A 19,151-nucleotide genomic window follows, 5' to 3' on the forward strand; every position below is an offset into this window, starting at 1 on the left:
CCTCATGGATACTAGTTGGATTTGTTTCCACTGAGCCACAATGGGAACTCCTCCTTTGCTTCTTTGAATCAGGTATACATTGCTATTTTTTTTTGTATGCCTTGATCCCTTTTATTTTTTGTTTACTTATTTATTTATCTTTTTTTGCCATTTCTAGGGCCGCTCCTGGGGCATATGGAGGTTCCCAGGCTTGGGGTCAAATCAGAGCTGTAGGTGCCTCTATTACATGGGATCTGAGCCGTGTCTGCAGCCTACACCACAGCTCACGGCAATGCTGATCCTTAATCCCCTGAGCAAGGCCAGGGATTGAACCCGCAACCTCATGGTTCCTAGTCGGATTTGTTAAAAATTCAAAAATATACAATTAACTTAACCCAAGTGTACTATACCACTGTTCCCATATTAGCCCTCTGGTCATTCTGATGTTACACGCTAAAGAGACCCTTATATATGCCACGTAGCTCTAGATCTTGCTAAACTGCACTTGCCTTTCAGATGGTAATAAAAAATAGTCAACAGTCACAACATAGTGGTACTTTAATTTGTAATCTCTAGTTGGTTTTTGAGATCGTAAGTGTTCACCTGACTTTTTGAAGTCATGATGATTCACATGATTTTCTGCCTACCTATTCTACCATTTATTGAGTGACGAGTCCTTATTTCCTACAATGTGAATTTGTGTATTTCTCCTTTCAGATTGATCAGCTTCTGCCTCACCTATTTTGATGAGGATTCTCATAATGATAAAGATAACAATTCTCCAAAAAGACACAGCAATTTTAAATGTGTATGTGCCTAACAAGAAGGATTTCAAAATGCAGATCCTGCTACCCATGTCCCCCAACAACTACTTGGCATTCATCCACAGACACGGGTGACTAGGAGATGAGAGATTACAGCACCAGGTACCAAGGGTCCTTGGAGGAGTCTTGCCCATCCATGTGGAGGGAATTGGTCCTGCCTGTGGACAGTGTAGTAGCCCATGAACCTGCTCCAGCTCTGCTTATCTGGGGTTTAGAAGTCCCTAAAGAACACTGATTCTGACAATACCCATGGGTAAGAGAGACTTTGAGGAAGGCTAGGTTTCCAGGGAAGTGCTGGCACAGCACTGGAGCAAAATATATGTGTGTGTGTATATGTTTATATAAAAGTATACATGTATGTATATGCATGCAGAAACATGTAACATGTAAAATACATGTAAAAATCTATATATACACACACACACACAAGTTTGACACACTGACGAGGGGAAGAGGAGTAATATGATTTAACACATGTCATCTGTCCTCCAGGTGGCACAGCTTCGTTTCAGGCCATATCTTCTCAGCCTGTGATTTCTTCCAAGGGGTAAAGTGAGGGTGTGTGAGTGAGTGCCTGGTTTCCCCAGCTGTGTAGGACACTCTCAAGAAGACCCATTTCTCTTGCCCCATCAAGTGGCCGCTAGAACTCTTGGGGGACATTGCAGGGATGAGGCTCCCATGTGCCCCAGTCTAGTCAGACAAACCCAAACTAGAGGCACTGTAAGAAATATCTGCTTGGTATTTTTCACAAGGGTCAAGGCCATGAAAAACAAGGCTAGTCTGAAGATCCATCACAGATTTGGGAAAAGGAAAGGGTCTTGATGACTAAATGCACTATAGCTCCCTGTACTGGCTTCTGGGCTAGAAAAGACAGATGAGTGGAAAAGTGGTAAAATTAAGAACTGCCTGGTGTAGTGTATGATAATATAACAATGTTAATTGTTTAGTTTTGTTCAATGTAGTATAGTTATATAAGAGGTTAACCTTAAGGAAAGTTGTGTAACAGACATACGGAAGCTGTCTCTGCTGTCTCTGGATTTTTTATGTACATCTAAATTTTGAAATAATTTATTTTATTTAAAAATAAAACTAACATTTAAAAACTAAAATGAAGTAGGAAGGAGGATTAAGAGTGCAAAGTGAGGAGGTGAGGACCAGGGGTTTTTTGTTTGTTTGTTTTTAAGGTAATCAGGGAAGTTCTTCCCTTCATGGTGCCTTTTTAGCAGAGCAGGAGTCAGGCCAGGGCCATACAACTATCTTAAGAAGAGCCTGAAGACAGAGTAAACAGCAGATAAAAAGGAACTGAGACTAGACCATGGCATGTTCAAAGGAGATGATAGCAGCACACTGGATAAGGCAGAGAAGGGTAAGGGTGAGGTAAAAGGGCAGTGCTGTGTCTGTGTATTTTTTCCAGCTTTACTGAGGTGTGGTTGACAAAAGCCGTACATGTTTATTAGGTTGTACACCATAGTGTTTTGATATACATACGCAATGTGAAATGATTCCACAGTCATTTCATGAAATGAAATCAGGAAACCGTCCCATCATCAAGCCAATGAACATATCCATCAATTCACAAAGTTACCTTGTGTGTGTGTGTGTGTGTGTGTGTGTGTGTGTGTGTGTGTGTGTGTGTGTGTGTGTCAGGGTAAGAATATTTCAGATCTATTCTTCTGGCAAATTAAGTATATGGTAATTATTATGCATTGTAATCACCATGTGGTACATGAACTTTCTGGACCTTATTCATCTTATAACTGAAAGTCTATACTCCCCATATTTGTAATTTAAATGATTAGACAATAAGTATGCAGGCATATCTTCCTACCCTCTCCCTTATATACATTTCAAATAATGTTTTGAAACATGTTCAGTTTTTTTGATAATTCTAAAAGTAATTTTCAAACAGGCAAAATGCACATGGGGTTCTTTTGCACTGCTTCATTTTTACATCTTTTTTTTTTTTTTTTTTTTTTTGTCTTTTTATGGCCACACAGATCGGAGCAGAGTCTGAGACCTACACCACAGCTCACAGCAACACGGGATCCTTAACCCACTGAGCTAGGCCAGGGATTGAACTTGCATCCTCATACATACAAGTCAGATTCATTTCCACTGAGCCAGGACAGGAACTCCCTAAATATATTTGTGAATAAACCAGTGGTTCTCCAGACTTTTCCGTGTACTAAGTGCTAAAGCAAACAAAAGGTAATTGCTCCTTATTTTTAGAACAGTAGCTTTACAATATATGTTATATGTAGCTGTTGCAAATGACATATTTAAATGATATTATATGTCTTCTTTGGTACTAGATTTTGTTTTATGAATTTGTGTCAAAACAGACATAATACTATGAAAGAAATGTGCTTTTTAATCCTTCATCTGTGAATACCTCTATGTTGCAGTGAAGAATTTAAAAAGCTGCAAGGCTATTCCTATTTGAAACGTAAACTAAGTGACTTTGATTCAATAATTAGGAAGTTTCTTGGCACTGTTGCTCTTCAATTTTTAATGCTATTTGATTCTTGCAGATTCTTCTCAAAATATGTTGGTGGCTTGAGAGATGTCATGACCAAGTGGTGATCTATGCAGAAGGTAGGTTAGAAAGCTTTAATTCCTGTATCCATGAATGAACCAAGTTTTTTTCAAGTTTTTTTGAAGTAGAGTTGACTTAGAAGTTGGTGATGACTTATGCTCTATAGCAGAGTGATTCAGTTATAAATTCAGATTCTTTTCCCACAGAGATGATCCCAGAATATTGGGTAGAGTTCCCTGTGCTATACAACAGGTCCCTGTTGGCCAATCATTCCATACACCTCAGTGTAATTTGCAAACTTTTCTAAAACACTTTTCATCAGGGAATAGTATCCTGGGAATGTGGTCCCACTTCACTCCTCACTCTTGCCTGCAAGACCTTTCATTGCAGTTGGAGAAGCACCTCAAGATATGTGGAGGCTGTTAGAGGGGAGAAGTGCAAGGGGTTCCAGACAACCATAGCACAGGGGACCAGCCCTTTGTGGGGAAGTAGGGAGTAAGAAGTGTTTTGGAAAAAGGCTAAAGCACCCCATATTCTCCTTGGGGTGCCAGAGTCAGCTGATTAAGATGAGATCATTCCCATGTCCATGTTCTCCAGCCAAAAACCAGCAGGAACACACCTGAGAACAAGTGGAATCTAGAACAAGTTGGGTTTCTTCCTCATTGCCGTGAGTGTCTCAGGAGGAGGATGTTAGAAGAAAGCCACTGCAGGATTTGGGCTTAGGTTGGTGATTTGAGGGAGAGCCTGAAAGTGGTGGGTCATTTAGATCAGATGCCGAAAGCCAGGGCAATTCTGTGATTCATCTCTCAATGAATCTTACCGACAGGAGGGAAGATGATGGGTAGGAAAGAGCCGTTCCTGGAAACAAAGTAGCTGTCATTCATTTTAACCGAAAGAATGGAGTGTTTGGTATTTGGGGGGTGGCACAGTGACCTTTTATTTTTTTTCTCTGTACTTAGAAAACAATTATGAATCGCCGTCATTTTGTCTCACTTTATCCTGCTCTCCAAGTACTCTTCCTTAGTGTTGGTATTCTGTGATACTTCTTGGTATTTAGGTGCAGGCTCACTTGTGGGTATCAGCAAGGCTGTTGTTTTTGTTTTTGAATTTGTTTTTGTTTTCCCCTCACAAGGACCATGAAGCCTGAGGGAGGCTTTTAGCTTGAATTGGAAGACATCCTTCTAGAATGTTAGCAATCAGTGAAAAAGTACAGGTCTTCTAGGCACACCCACTCCATGTATGAAGAAGAAACATGAGCAGAAGAAGCACTTTCAGCACATTGCTGGCTTGCATGTATTTTCTAAGATTTGCTTAAACGCCTCTACTCTTAAGTTTTACATTTGTTGTATTTTGATGTACCATTCATAAATGTTAAAAACACCAGTCAGATTTCAGTTCATCCATCCTCCTGTAAGGATTGTCTCAGCCTGGAGCTGTGGATTCCCTTAGCTTAGAATTTAAACCCTTATCACTACCCCTCCCAGCTCGATTGATTAGGAAACTGGTGCAGTGATATCCGAGTGGGATGATAGAAAACCAAGAAGTCATCCTTTACAAAAGTGTCCATAAAGTCTGCTCCTAATTTGAATACAAAGTGTCTTAATAAACCAGAATTTAATGACTGCTGAAGTTCCCTTGGTGGTACATTGGAAACGAATTCGACTAAAAACCATGAGGTTGCGGGTTCAATCCCTGGCCTTAGTCAGTGGGTTTAAGGATCTGGCGTTGTCGTGAGCTGTGGTGTAGGTCAGAGACTTGGCTCAGATCTGATGTGGTTGTGGCTGTGGTATAGGCTGGCAGCTGTAGGTCTGATTGGACCCCTAAGCTGGAAACCTCCATATGCCACAAGTGTGGCCCTAGAAAGCAAAAAAAAAAAAAAAAAAAAAAATTAACCACTGCTAAATTATCCATGTGTTGAGAGAGGCCAAAAATGTTATCCTAATAAAACAAACATAGACATGATTGCCCACGAGGCCAGTGGGATGAAGTTAAAAATACAGTACTTGTCCAGAGATTATCAGTCAATGTTTTTTGAGGTTTATACATTTTAGATTTTTTATTTTAACCATTTCATTGTGTGTTGATACATCAGTAATGTCATGTCCAATCTGATATCATGAAATGTTTCCTTTGGAGTTCCTGTTGTGGCTCAGTGGGAATGAATCTGAAGAGCCTCCATGAGGATGCAGGTTCAATCCTGGGCCTTGCTCAGTGGGTTAAGGATCTGGCATTGCCGTGAGCTGTGGTTGAGTTGATAGATGTGGCTCAGATCTGTCATTCCTGTGGCTGTGGTGCAGTTGGTGGCTTCAGCTTCCATTCGACCCCTAGCCTGGGAACCTCCATATGCTGTGGGTACAGCCCTAAAAAGAGAACCAAAAAAAGTTTCCTTCGATGGTCACCTATCTGAGACCAAGTTGCAAGATTTTCACACTTTTGCTGACTCTTTCCCTGCCATCCAGCTTCACTTTACAAGCATGTCTGACCACTCCAGTGCACTAGAGATCAGTGACTGTGTGGAGTAATGACAAGCCTACTGACAATGACTGGGTACGTTAGACAGTGTACAGTGGCTCGACCAGTATAGATGCTGAATTCAGTCCATTTTCTCCATCTAGCAATGTGTCCCAGTGATTGATTTTGGCCTCAAAACGGAAACCCTTCTCTTTCTTAATTTGCTCTTCACACATCATCTTCCAATGGCAAGTGCTGACAAGGACAGATACCGCCTTCCCCGCAATGTGGTTCTTGGCTAAAGTCCCCTCCTCTTAGCTTATGAACCCTGCCTTGGGAGAAACTGTTTGCAATGTGCCTAGGCCTCTGCTGGATCCCAGCAGTTGCTTGGCCAAAGAGCTGGGACCCTTCCCCTATATGCCAGTTGGCGAGCATAATCAGTGGTTGTGCACCCTAGGTGTCTTGATCAGATGCTTCATTTTGCCCAGGATTTTTACTCTCCTGCTTCCTAGGCAAGTCACTATATCCATAAACTTGACTGAACGAGTCCATTTTTCTTTTTTCCTCCCTGATCCAAAACACCTTCCAGTAGATTTTTCATATATATTAAGAAATCAGTAAGTAAACGGCTGCCTGCAGAATTTTGCCTGTAAAGCAACAGGATCCTTCCAAAAATGTAATGTAAATGCAAACTGTTGCATTCTTAAGGAAAAGCCATTCTTCTGGGTGCTGTAGGTGCCTGCGGTGCACCAGTCCCTGCTAGATGCTGCCTGAGGTCCCCATTGCGTTTGCATGTGTACACCCCCACACACACCCTGCAGCTCTGATGGCCCTGGAGGGTCTGTAGGTTCCTAAATGGTATTCTAACTGGATCCAAGTGCTATTCCCCCCCGCCCCCCCAACGCCCTGCCCTGGTGTTTGCAGATGAATCAGGGGGAAAAGGTTCACTCACCTCCATGTTATCTGCCTTCTGCCTACAAGCTGAAACTCAGGGCTGAGGAGGCGCCTCTGAATTTCAGAGTTTGATGAAACAGATTTTCTAGAGTTGCTTCATGGTCCTTCTTCTCCCTCGACAGGACACATGTGTGCTTTGCCTGACAGAGCCCAGCCCCCAGGTCTGTTTTGGATTCTGGTTTGATTCCTTAGAAAAGACCAGGAATCTGGTTCATATCATTGTTCTCCAATCTTTCAATCCTCTTACTCAGTATAAGTTCTCTGACGTGAAATAAACACATGTTGTATGGTCTTATAATTTAGATGCATGACAAAGCTTATGTAAGTATAGGAATTTTCAAAGAATGAGATGAAAAAGACTCCAAATGGAAGTTCTCATGTTGTCTTCCTGTATCTGGGTGTACTGTCTTCCACTCCAACCGGTGGGCCTGAGAGGTCTCACGCTGAGAGAACCTCGGTGCCTCTCAGGTGAAGGCGTGGGGGGAGCGGGGGGTGGGGACAAAGCAGGGATGCTATCTACAGGGATGGTTGAAGGTGTTTTTGCCTTCAACCCTCAAAATCTGCCTGGATGGTCTTGGACGTGTAGGTGAATTCCAGATTCAGGGAAAGGTGTGTTTTTCATGATGGAGTTCTAGTCAGAACAAAATGGCTCACGCTATATTGCACTGTTTTTCATAAAAGTTAGTAAATTGGATTTCCTTCTCTTGTTCTTCTTTTCCTTTGGAACATGGCGTGAATGAACACAACAAACTGCTATCTGAGAAGGGTCCTTTGCTCTGGAATGTTTTATCCAAGTGGCAAAATGATGTTTTGGGGGGAGGGGGCAGAGAAACATGTGCCACAACCTGGTGGCGGTGGAAATGATTTGCTCTAGGGAGATCATCTGGATGACCTAGGAAAAGGATTCTTTCACGCAGGTTGTATATGTTGTGGTGGCCGCAGCATGTGGTCTGAGTCCATTGTGGAAAGCAAGCACATGTGTAGTTTGGTGAACCGTTTTGTGCCTCAGGGTCGCCATTTGTTAATTAGGTGACCAAACTATAGAGGAGGCCCCAGTCCTATGTTTGGTAATGGCTCTTCTTCCTCCTCCTCGTGTTTCCCCTGCACTCCTGCTTCTTCTTCATCTCCTTGTCTACTTCACTCGAAGTCGCTGGTAACTCCCTAGACAGTGAAGGAGGGCTCTGGGGTGTGGGGGTGATGAGGGCAGTGTCCTCTTTGCCTAAATGGAGAGAAGGAGCAGCACTCATCACTTTGGGCAAGTTGTGGTTCCTACTTAAATTATGGACAAATATTTTAGATGGTGTCCTGGCCAGGGCGTCAGACCCTAGACCTGCCTGTCCACCCTTCTTGATCTGCTCTCTGCAGTTTCTTTTATCAAACAGCCTTGGGGGAGCCCTTCCAGTTTTGGGGTGTTGGTTTTTTTTTTCTTTTTTTTTTTTTTTTGCTTTTTAGAGCCGCCCCTGTGGCATGTGGAGGTTGACAGGCTAGGAGTCAAACTGGAGCTGTAGGTGCTGGCCTACACTACAGCCACAGCAATGCCGGATCCTTAACCCACTGAGTGAGGCCATGGATCAAACCTGAAACCTCATGGTTCCTAGTTAAGATTCATTTCCAGTGCACCACAGTGGGAACTCCTACAAAAATTTTTATTGAAGTAGAGCTGATTTACAGTGTTTTGTCCCCTTCCATTTTGAATGGCCCTAAACCTTATGTACTTATTTGTGGGGCAAGGATATCTCATCTGCCTTCCCAAAGTCTCCACCTTTTTCCCTACGGGGAAATTTCAAGGACATGTAATTGCTTTTCTAAAAAACATGTGTTAGTAATTATTTGCCCTTGAGATCCATTCCAAAAGGAGAATTGTCATAGAACCTAACTAAGAAATCACGTATCCTTTGCATCCCTTATATAAAAATATTCTGGTCCCCAAATTTAAAAAATAAAAAAGAATTTTAATCATCCAATGCACAGGACTAGCTAAAGCACATGCACACATACACACATGCTTACACCAAAAGGCTGTATCATCCACATTTCTTGTAGTCAGGATGAGAAGAGGCAATTGTGTTTTCCTATGAAAGATGCTAGTATTTCCTCTATCCTCAACTGTTGTTGAGTTTTACCTTATTTTATAGTACCTCTTACTCAAATTTAGTTTTATCTCAAAGACGTGGTTTAGAAATACCAGTTTAGGAGTTCATTGTGGCTCAGTGGGTTAAGGACCCACTATAGTCTCTGTGAGGATGCGAGTTCAGTCCCTGGACTCGCCCAGTGGGTGAAGGGACTGGCATTGCAGTCAGCTGCAGCGTAGATTACAGGTGTGGCTTGGGTCCAGCATTGCTGTGGCTATGCCGTAAGTTTCAGCTGCAGCTGCAATTTGACCCCTAGCCTGGAAACTTCCATAGGCCATGAAAGAAGAAGAAGAAAAAGAAAGTTTTCCAGCTTAAAGTTCCAAAAAGAGAGTGTCATGTTTTTGACTGTGAGATATTGTAGGTGTACAATAACTATGCTATTCTAGTTAGTGAATATTGTCAATTGGACATTATTGGACATGGTGGCCACTTTCCATAGGTCTGTGATTCAGTAACATCAGAAAATATCACAAAGGAAGTACATTTCAAAAAGAATAAAAGCTATGATTTTGTAAACTATTTTACCACCTGAATATGTTTTTTCCTTAATGGAATACCCTCCACAGAGCCCTCCCATCAGCTTTGAGAGAAAGGGCCATGATCCTGTCACCCCAAAGAGTGACCTGAGAGACGTCACCAGACATCCACTTGACACATGTTCACTATCGAGATTTTCCTGTGTCGAGAGCAACAGACTTCTTATGACCAATGAGAAGTATGGAGTCTCAACTGAGCGCACGGTTTGGAAAGTATGAGGCAGACAGTGAGACTTCTATTAGTCTTGTAATAGAAATGCTGATTAAGTGTATACTTTTTTTAACAGATGCTGAAATGCCAATTCTCAAGAAATTTGAGGTAATATATATTGAGTGCCATATTTTCTAAGAGTTCAAAATTCTTTGAAGCAATATATCCTTTTTGTAGCCCTATGACAAATAGAAAATAAATATAATAAATATAAATTTCCTGAGACTTGGAAAAATGTGCTTTTTTTTTTTTTTTTTTTGTCTTTTTGCTATTTCTTGGGCCGCTCCTGTCGCATGTGGAGATTCCCAGGCTAGGGGTCCAATTGGAGCTGCAGCCACCGGCCTACACCAGAGCCACAGCAACGCGGGATCTGAGCTGCATCTGCAACCTACACCACAGCTCACGGCAACACCGGATCGTTAACCCACTGAGCAAGGGCAGGGACCGAACCCGCAACCGCATGGTTCCTAGTCGGATTCGTTAACCACTGCGCCACGACGGGAACTCCGGAAAAATGTGCATTCTTTAGAATGATAGAAAATGTGAATCTTGCATGGTTCAGAAGTTTAAACTATCACAGCTAAACATTAGGGTTTTTTCATTTTCTAGAGACATGCATACCACCATCCGAACGTTCTACCATATTTTAAAAGGAGCCAAATGAGCACTCTCATTTAATACTAAGCAGTAAATACAAATACACTAGAGGATGTAATCAAAGTATTACCAAAAAGTGTCTCATTTTTGAGAAGCTTCATGTGTTTGATAATATGACTGCTTTCGTTGCAAAATAAATCCAACCTCACAAACCTAACACAGGCTCTTCTGTGCAGAATCACTTGGCTGCCTGCAAGCTAGCAAAGAGGCGTCAGATGCTTCTCTGCTGCTTCATTTCATCCTGGATCCCACTTGCCATAGGCCTCCCTACCTCATGTATCCAAAGGAAAGAAGTCACTTTGAGTATAGGAACTTGTCCCCCCCAAAATGAAGCACGAGACCCCTGAGGCCATTGGACTGAATGGTAACTGGAACTGGACAAATACTTTCCCTCATTCGTTGCCAAACTGAGTTTGGCTCCTTTTCCAAATTTGTCATTTTCTCCACTGAGTCAGAGCTCAAGCTAGTGAAAACGTGGGAAGGAAAGGATTTTGCAGGTTTTCATGGGGAATCTAATTCTTTTTTTTTTTTTTTTTTTTATCAGTAGTTAACAAATACACAAGAATTTTCTTGGTGTGGGGGCCACTGGTGTCAGCCTCCTTCACTCAGTTTGCCGTGTGGCTTGGGATCTGCTCAGGGCCTGTCTGGGTGGCTGGCTCAGGCTTGGGTTTGAGGTCCCTCTGTGCTCTTGGTGGAGCACTGGGTGGCTAGCTCAGGCTTGGGTTTGAGGTCCGTCTGTGCTCTTGGTGGAGCACTGGGTGCCTCTCTGTGGCCCTCATGGATCTGTGTGCGGGTGTCGGAGACTTGTGGTCCACGAGAGCGGTCTGTGTATAAGGTTCCTGTGGGAGTTGTCTCTGTGAAGTGTGTGTATCATCTCTGACAGGTCTCTGGGGGGGTTTCTCCGGGGTCTCTGGGTGAGGTCTGTGTTTATCATCTCAGAGAACCTGTCAGAGGTCTCTGGGTGCATTCTGCATATCTTCTCTGGGAGATCTCTGGCAGGGGGGTCAGTCAGGGGTCTCTGTGGAGGTCTCTGCATATGATGTGTGAGAGGCGTCTGTGCGGGTCTCAGGGGTGTGTGTGTGGTACTCTTGGTGGCGGGCTTCCCATTGCTGGCCTTCTGACCTTATGGCAGGAGAAGGGCAGAGGGCCTTGCCCCCTTCTTGTTTGTTGCTGTTCTCTTAGTGTCGCCATCTGTCCTTCTCCCGACAGGGGCCAGCTCCCCACGCCCCCAGCCCCACCTCTCCCTGCCCCTGAGAGGACACAGCAGCAGCCAGTCTCAGGTCCCGCTCTGGGCCGCCCTCTCCTGAGCTCCCGAGGGTGCGCTCTGCCCTGGGTCCCGGCCCCTGGTCCTGGCTGTGCTATCACTGCTGTGCCCACCCTGGAGGATGGGGCCCGAGGCAGGACCTGGCTCCAGGAAGAAACTTGTGCCTGCTCCCCCTCCCCCCTGGGTCCTGGGCCCACATGTTGGGTCCTGACAGGCATGGGGCAGGGCTCTTCCTGCTATCACCTGGATGGGGTCCCCTCCTGGAGAAGGCCCCTCCACCGTGGGCAAGACCATGACCCAAATCACCGATGACTCTAGAGAACTGCTCTGGTCCCCCAGCTTCCCATGTGCACAGTGGGGGAGGGGACCCCATGCGCCCTCATGCCGTGCAGGTCACTTCTTCCCTAGTGTGTGACGAGTCCTGTCTGCTGGGCCTTCCCCCTCGGGGCTCTGGAGTGAGCAAGGCTGTTGCCAGGTGACACTTGCTAGAACCCCAGGACAGTCCCTGGCCTCTTAAGTGCCTGGGAGCCTCCTAGGGCCATGTATGTAGGTAAAGGTCACGGACTGCGAGTCTGTCCTGAGCTGCCCCTGCTGTGAAAGCTGATGAGATCATGGTGGGGAATTGACCTGCCCCATTGAGGCTCTGCTGCCTCCATGAGCCTCCCCGCCCCTCCATGAAGGAGCTACAGGCATCCTTCCTCTGGGCTCTGGGAGCTGGAGGAGCAGGGAGGCTCTGGGGTAGGGCCATCAAGAGCCAACTTCTCCTCTCTGGGCCAGAGATGTGGTGGGACACCAGAGGCTCCTTGGTCACTGCACCTTGCCTGCGTCCCAGCCTGGGCACCTCTTCCACTTGCCTCCTTCCCGGCACCCCAGCCTGTGGCACAGTGTCCTCCACCAGGTGGTAAGGTGACAGCACGCATGGTCACGGCCCTGCTTGTCCCCCAGGGGATGTGGGCACTGTGAGCAGGAGGAGTGGACAGGCCCTCAGCGGCCTCAGTGTCCCCCACCCTCCCCCCCACCCCCTCCCAGCTGGGAGTGCCTGGTCGTCGTTGTCCTCGCTGCTGCTGCAGAGCCTGAGAAAGGCAGAGGGAAGGTGACCTCCAGGGCCATCTCCCCACCAGCTCCCTCAGCCAGAGGAGAGGCTTCCCGGGTGGAGGTCATCTCTCCCCACCAAGGCCTGGGGGGCAAGGCTACCCGCACCCCAGCGCTGCCCCCAACTGCTCTCCTTATTCTGACATGGGAACAGGTCTCTGATACTTGTTGGAGCCTGAGGGGCATTTCAGCCTCTGCCACCCACCCCCATGCCCTCCAGCCACACAAGTTCAGGGTAGACAGAAAGCGGGAGAGGATGGCTGAGCCAGATGGTGGCGTGGGGGGAAGTCTTCCAGGTTTCGTTTCCCTGCCATGTCCTGAATGCTGTCGCTTGCTTCTGGAATGGTGGTATGAGGGGAGCTTGAGGTGCAGTGAGGGAACTGGGGTTGAGTAGTCCACCCTGGGGCCAGCCTCCCTCTATGGCCCTGTCCCTTCTGGAAGCCAAAGGAGACACCTGGGAAAAGTGGACCCTGACCCCATCCCTTCCCCCTGCAGGCACAGACAGAAACCGCCACCTCTTGTGGGAAAAAAAAAAACATGTATTTGGGGAAGCAATGAACATTACGGTAGGAATAAGCCATTGGCACATAGAGGATGTGCTAGCATGAGGGAGAAAGAGGTTTCCTTCGCATGGACTGAATTCTCCTCCCAGGCAAAGCTTGAGGAGCACACCCTGGTTGACCAGCAGATGCACCTTTTTGAGGCGAGCATGTCAGGTGATGGTGCAGGTGGCCTGAGGTACCGGCCACCATGGGTCCCTGCTGGCAGGGTCTGCCTGGGGTCCCCAGGTCCTTGGGCGGGGAGGTCCCCTTGCCAGCCTTGTCTTTGGTGCCCCTACTGTTGAGAGAGCTGGGGTCCTTGAGGGTGGTTTGGCAACCGTGAGCTCGATTTCTCAACAGTCTTTTCTGTTTGAAGAAAATACAAACCTTCTGGTAGTGGGACTGCTCCCCTGCTGGAGGGTGGAGCTGTTGTGGGTGCTGGTTTAACTCTGAGGGCTGGAGTTCTCGCCAAAGCCCCAGTCGGTCTCCCAGGATCTGTCCCACAACGGTTCCAATCATTTCAGCTTCGAGAGCCCTGGATCTCCCTTGGACTGGTTCCTGGCATGGAGCAGTGATTGATTGAGGCTTGCCTTTTGGAAGGACTGTTTCTGTTCCTTTGCCTTTTTGATGGGGACTTACATACTGCAGAAAGTGCCTCATCCTTCTTCTGAAGGAGCTTTCAGGTAAAATGTGTTCCTTCCTTGGTGAGAACTGGAAGTCTTTGCCCCCAAGGGACTCTCGTCTTTCCTTGACCTTGGGAGGATGGCTCACAGCATTGGCTTGGGAAGCCCTTAGTCCTGAAAACTTTTCTTCATACTCTTCTGGTTTGAGCCTCGTAAATCCCCTCCGCTCATCAGTTGGGGCAAATCTCTCTCTCCAGCTCTTTCTCTGTTTATGTGCTTTTGGCTTGGGCCTCTTGAAGCCCTGCCACTCCTTAGCTGGGGGGAATGTCTCTGTCTGTCTGTTTGTTTCATCGACATCTTCAGGTAGGAGCCACTCACAGACCTCCTCCTCATCATCTGAGACCATCTGGCCCTTACATGGGTCCCTCACTTTTGGGTTTTGGGGTTGCTGTTGCCCCTGGCTGCTCTTTGAGTTTTTGTGCTCTTCGGGTTGGAGCCTCGTAAATCCCCTCCGCTCATCAGTTGGGGCAAACCTCTCTCTCCAGCTCTTTCTCTGTTTATGTGCTTTTGGCTTGGGCCTCTTGAAACCCTGCCACTCCTTAGCTGGTGGAAACATCTCTCTCTGTCCGTTTGTTTCATCATCGTCTTCTGGCAGGAGCCATTCACAGACCTCCTCCTCATCATCTGAGACCATTTGGCCCTTGCATGGGTCCCTCACTTTTGGGTTTTGGGGTTGCTGTTGCCTCTGGGTGCTGTTTGAGTTTTTGTGCTCTTCGGGTTGGAGCCTCCTAAATCCCCTCCACTCATCAGTTGGGGCAGGCATCACACCCTGGCTCTTTCTTTCTTCAAGTGCTTCTGGTTTGAGCTTCCTGAAGCCCCTCCACACATTAGCTGGGGGACACATCTCACTCTGACCATTTGTTTCCTCATCATCTTCTGGTTGGAGCCCCTCACAGATCTCCCCCTCATCAGTTGAGACCATCTGGCCCTTGCGTAGGTCCCTCATGTTTGTTTTTTGGGGTTGCTGTTGCCCCTGGCTGCTCTTTATTTCTTTATCCTCTCCTGGTTGGAGCTTCCTAAATTCCCTCCACTCATCAGTTGGGGCAAGCATCCCACCCTGGCTATTGTACGGATCCCTAAGTTTTGGTTTTATGGATTTCTGCTGCCCTTGGCTGCTGTGTTCACTCCCTTTGAGGGTGTATGGTACCTGGGAAGCTGGCCTGTCCTCACTAGCATATTCTCTCTGGACATTGGACAGGGAGCTCTGAGAAGCGAAGGTGTCTGCGGCAAGGAGCACATCAGGGACAGCATCCTAGAGGAGCATGCCAGTGGCATCGTCCTGAAGGAGGCCATCTGTGTGCATATTGTTGAGGATGTCACCAGTGGCATGGCCTCGAGGCTGGTTCTTTGCCTCGATCAGATCTCTCCATTCAAAATTCCTAGCTACCTGTGTTGGAAGGCATGGCTCCTTTGGGTCTTGGGCCATTGGCTTTGTCAGTGGTGATAGGCTTGTGCTAGTGGCTGGAAACCCGGCTCTCCTCAGATCTGCCTCTGAGGTTTGCGAGTTGGCCAGCACACTGGGTCCCAAGATAACTTCCCCAGCAGGGTCCTTCCCGGTCTCCATGGCCTCCATGGCCTGTTTGGCCATTGAAGATGGGGACGTTAAGTCCATCTCCAGTCCCGAGGCACTATAGCAGGGGTCTTTGGAGGTCTGAGCCAGACACGTTTCCCGGGGTTTCCTCCTGGTCATTGGTGCACTCGGACTGGGCCCCGAGAAAGTCCCCACTGGCAGGGTTCTGCCCCTGTGTTTGCGTGGGGGCTTGGGAGGAGGTGTCCTTCTCTCCTGCCCAGTCAGAGGGGCCTCTGAGGGCTCGTGGCTGACTCCAGGTAGAGGCCTGCCCAGGGTACCGTGGACTTCCCTAGCTGCAGGTGAGGGGGCAGGCAGGGGACTCAGCAGGGTGGGAACGGACACTCTTGTTCGCACGTTCTCTCCTGGATGGGGCTAAGGTTTTCCCAAGACCTTGGAAACATTGGCTTTGGAGTGTTCCCCGGGTTGCTGGGTGGCTGAGGGAGAAAAGGTAGACCTTGGAAGGGGTGAGGGCTGAGCCCCACTTGGCTTGAGATGTATGGGTTCAAAGGCCTGGGTAGGAAAGCCCCACCTGTGCCTTACCCGCAGGCTCATAATATGTACTTCCAGCATCTGTTGAATGCCGGGACTAAGGAAGGAAAGCTGCCTGGAGGTGTTTACACGGGGCTTCCAATACTTCCAGGATGCTGGCTTTTGGATTTCTTTGTGACTGTGGGACTTAGGAAGAGAGTGGTTGGCAGCAAGCCAGGATCGCTGTACAGTCACAGGGATCCAACCCGTATGAATCTGCTCCACCTTTTTACTCAGATGGGCTTTCAAGGTTCTTTCTAGATGTCTTCTATCTGGGACCCTGGGGAAAGACTTTGCAGAGTCCCTTTGCAAGGACCTTTCTGCCCCCATGTCAGAGTTCCTTTCCAGAAATGTGTCTGGGAGGCTGGCCCTGGAGAGCTCTTTTGAGACCCTACTGAGACCTGGCTCTTGAGCCTCGAGGAACTCCTTGCCTAGCTGGATGGTCATTTGGCATCTCCGCTGGGATCTGGCAGGGCTCCTGGCGCTTGTCTTGTATGGGCCCAGGCCACTACGGGCTGTGAGAGGAGAGGGCTGCCTGGGTCGTTGTCGGCACTGTGCCAGATGCATGTCTACCAAGGGGCCCTGAGATGGATTCAGTTCCAGAGACAGTGGGATCCCGAGAGGCAGGCCCCTGTCTTTTTGATTTTCGGTGAGCCTCTTTTGAAGCTGTTGCTTCTGCAGCCAGGGGCATGCCAGAGGTTGTGTTTCAGCTGGGGCGAAATAGAGTGCCTTCTTCTGGAATGTTGGGCAATGTAGCCCAAGGGTCCCCAGCTGGGGTGGAGCAGAAGGTGGTCTGAACAGGAGAGACAGTGGGAGGAAGAGCTGGGCCTGGGTCCGAGGTGGGGAGAGGGCCTGGGACTGAGGCAAGTTTTGAGTGGAAGGCTGAGGTTGGGCCTCAGGGCAGGGCAAGAAGGAGTCCTGGGAAAAACCTCCAGATATTCTCTGTGTCGTGGGCTCTGGAAAGCCACTCGAGATGCCATAGAATAAAACGGGGGGAGCCTGTAGTTGAGAAGAGCTCCGAGGGACAAAAGCAGTAGCCACCAATGCCTCGCTGTGCAGAGAGGGGAGACCCCAGAAGAGCTGGCTGTATGTGCACTTGAAGTGGTCCCTCAAGACCTCGGGGTATAAGAACTGCTGAGGACCAGGCAGCAGCTCTGCTTTGTCTTTGATGTTCCCGAGAGATGGAGGGGTTGTAGCCTCCTGCGGCCCACTCAGTGATGTCCACATCATCCCTAAAGAGCTCAGGGGGTAGTCTGAGCTCCTTTGTGTTGAAAATGACCCCTCTTTTTCTCGCTCTTTTTGAAACTTTAGGTCCAGCCTCTTGGGGATGAGGATGTCCAGCAGCCTCTGGCTAGGTGGGCTGACAAGTGAGGGGCCGCTCGTCTCTGCCCAGCTGTCTGTGGGGCTTTCCCAGTTGGAGGCCTCCTCTGGTGAGGAGGGCTCTTGCTGGGCCTCCCGCTTGGATGAGGTAGGGAAGAACAAGGCCTTGGTGGTCTCCCACCAGCAGGAGAGGAATGCCATGGGACGGCTGGCGAGGCCAAGACTCCAGATGGCTGGGATGGCAGATGCCCAAAAGGAGTTACCTGGAGGTGAGGACATTTTTGTGGCAGGACCCTGCGGGACGGTCTTGATGTTGCATTGGTCTTGCGGGTCTGCTGCCAGGATGGAGGCCAGAGGGGTCAGAGGAGCCGGGGAAGCTGATGGGGACATGGTGGTAACAGCCTCTTGTGCAGGCTCCCTGCACGGCTGCTGGGTTCCAGCGGGCACTGCTTGGCACACCTCGCCAAGGGGGTCCGGACGTGAATGGAGGTGAAAGAAGCCCCTGTCAGGGCCTCTGCAGGTGGCTGCAGGAGACAAGAGGCACAAGCTCTAGGCAGGAGCCAACGGGGCCAGGCAGGGGTAGGCACCTGCGGCCACGGCCCCTCACAGCCCCCACGCGGACTTGACAGTGCACCTGCTGTCCCTCCCCTTGGGGCTTGAGCTGAACCCAGCTGCCATGGCTCCCCCTCCGAGGTCAGCCCCAGGCTGCCTGTAACCCTGGCATCCCAGCCTGGGCCCTGGAAGGAGACCCCAGGAGAGAAAGCAAAGATTCTTTACCTTTGCAGATGGGCCATCAGGCCCCGAACCCGTCCCAGATGTTGTAGGCAGTGTCTGCAGGCTGGAAATCAGGACACTGGGTCATGGTGGTGAAGGCAGGGGCATGAGGGTTTTACAGGAAGCTGGTCCCTTTAGGGGACACTTTTGGGAGCCTGGCGCCCAAGCCCCAGCGTCCAAGGCCACACGAATCCTGACAGTGATGGAGAAGCTCCCAGACAGGTGTCTCATTTGCAAAGTGCTTCCACCTCTATTACCCCTGGCTGCCCTCACAAGCCCCCTGGGGGTGCGGGGGTGGGGGGGCAGGGAGACCTCACAGAGGAATCCCGGCCCTGTGAAACCACTTGTTCTCAGTCCAACCTGGAGGGTCCACCGCCCATTCCAGGCACTCGTGGTCCAAGAGAGCCCACACGCCCCTGCCAGGTCCCGCCCTTTCCTGGGCTCCTCCCAGCTTCATTCCGCAAAAGGATCTGGTTCCTGCTTTCCTTTCCTGAGGGTTCTGTTCCCTGCCACTGGCATCCTTAAGAGACCAAGGAGCTGGTCCCTCAGGGCCAGGAGAGATGGAAGCAGACTCTCGGGGCGCACAGGGCTGAACGTGGAAGCTTACCTTTCAAAGCGCTCTGTCTCATGCTCCTCCTCCTCCCCATTGGCTCCGTTTGTTGCTGAGAAGCAGAAAAAAAAAAGAAAAAAAAAAGAGGGGCTTGTTCCCACTTCTCACTCTGCCTTCTCTAAAGCCTCACACTCTCCACGACCAGGCATAATAGGACTTTCTCCGTGGGACTCATGGAGCTCTGTGGGTTTTCTTTTCTAAAAAAATCACTCATTTTTCCAGCGGATACAAGTGTTCTGTGTTCCTTCATTGAAGAACACAAGGAAGGCTTTTCTTTGAGATCTACTCTGGATTTCTTGCGTCACTGTTCCTCTGCTCAGGAAACACACCTTGTCAGGTCTCTGCTCCCCGAGGCAGGGCCCCACCCGCTCAGAGGCTCCCAGAGCCTCGGCACTGCCCTCAGATGAGCCCTTGTTCAAGAGCCTTGTTCGTGGCTGGTGAACCATTGCTCGGGGGCTTGACCTGTGGCTGAGGTGGAACTCTTCGTATCC

General features: G+C 48.7%; 2 protein-coding genes across 3 annotated transcripts in view; one reads left to right on the forward strand and one right to left on the reverse strand.

Annotated features, from left to right (window-relative positions):
- CHST10 (carbohydrate sulfotransferase 10) overlaps positions 1 to 19,151 on the forward strand; it is a 94,743-nt gene that overhangs the window by 23,517 nt on the left and 52,075 nt on the right. For both annotated transcript variants that reach the window (XM_021087174.1, XM_021087173.1), the window contains exons 2-4: positions 697 to 905; positions 2,801 to 3,011; positions 3,335 to 3,398. The gene's annotated coding sequence lies outside the window, so the exon portion shown is untranslated. The remainder of the gene's footprint in view (positions 1 to 696; positions 906 to 2,800; positions 3,012 to 3,334; positions 3,399 to 19,151) is intronic.
- On the reverse strand, positions 15,770 to 18,507 carry LOC102163417 (spermatogenesis-associated protein 31E1-like). Its single transcript, XM_021088395.1, has 2 exons — positions 18,411 to 18,507; positions 15,770 to 17,800 (listed from the first exon to the last, which is right to left on the reverse strand). The coding sequence occupies exons 1-2, from the start codon at positions 18,505 to 18,507 to the stop codon at positions 15,801 to 15,803; spliced, it is 2,097 nt and encodes a 698-aa protein (XP_020944054.1). The 3' UTR covers positions 15,770 to 15,800.

Source organism: Sus scrofa, chromosome 3 (genome assembly GCF_000003025.6).
Source record: "Sus scrofa isolate TJ Tabasco breed Duroc chromosome 3, Sscrofa11.1, whole genome shotgun sequence".
NCBI lineage: Eukaryota > Metazoa > Chordata > Mammalia > Artiodactyla > Suidae > Sus > Sus scrofa.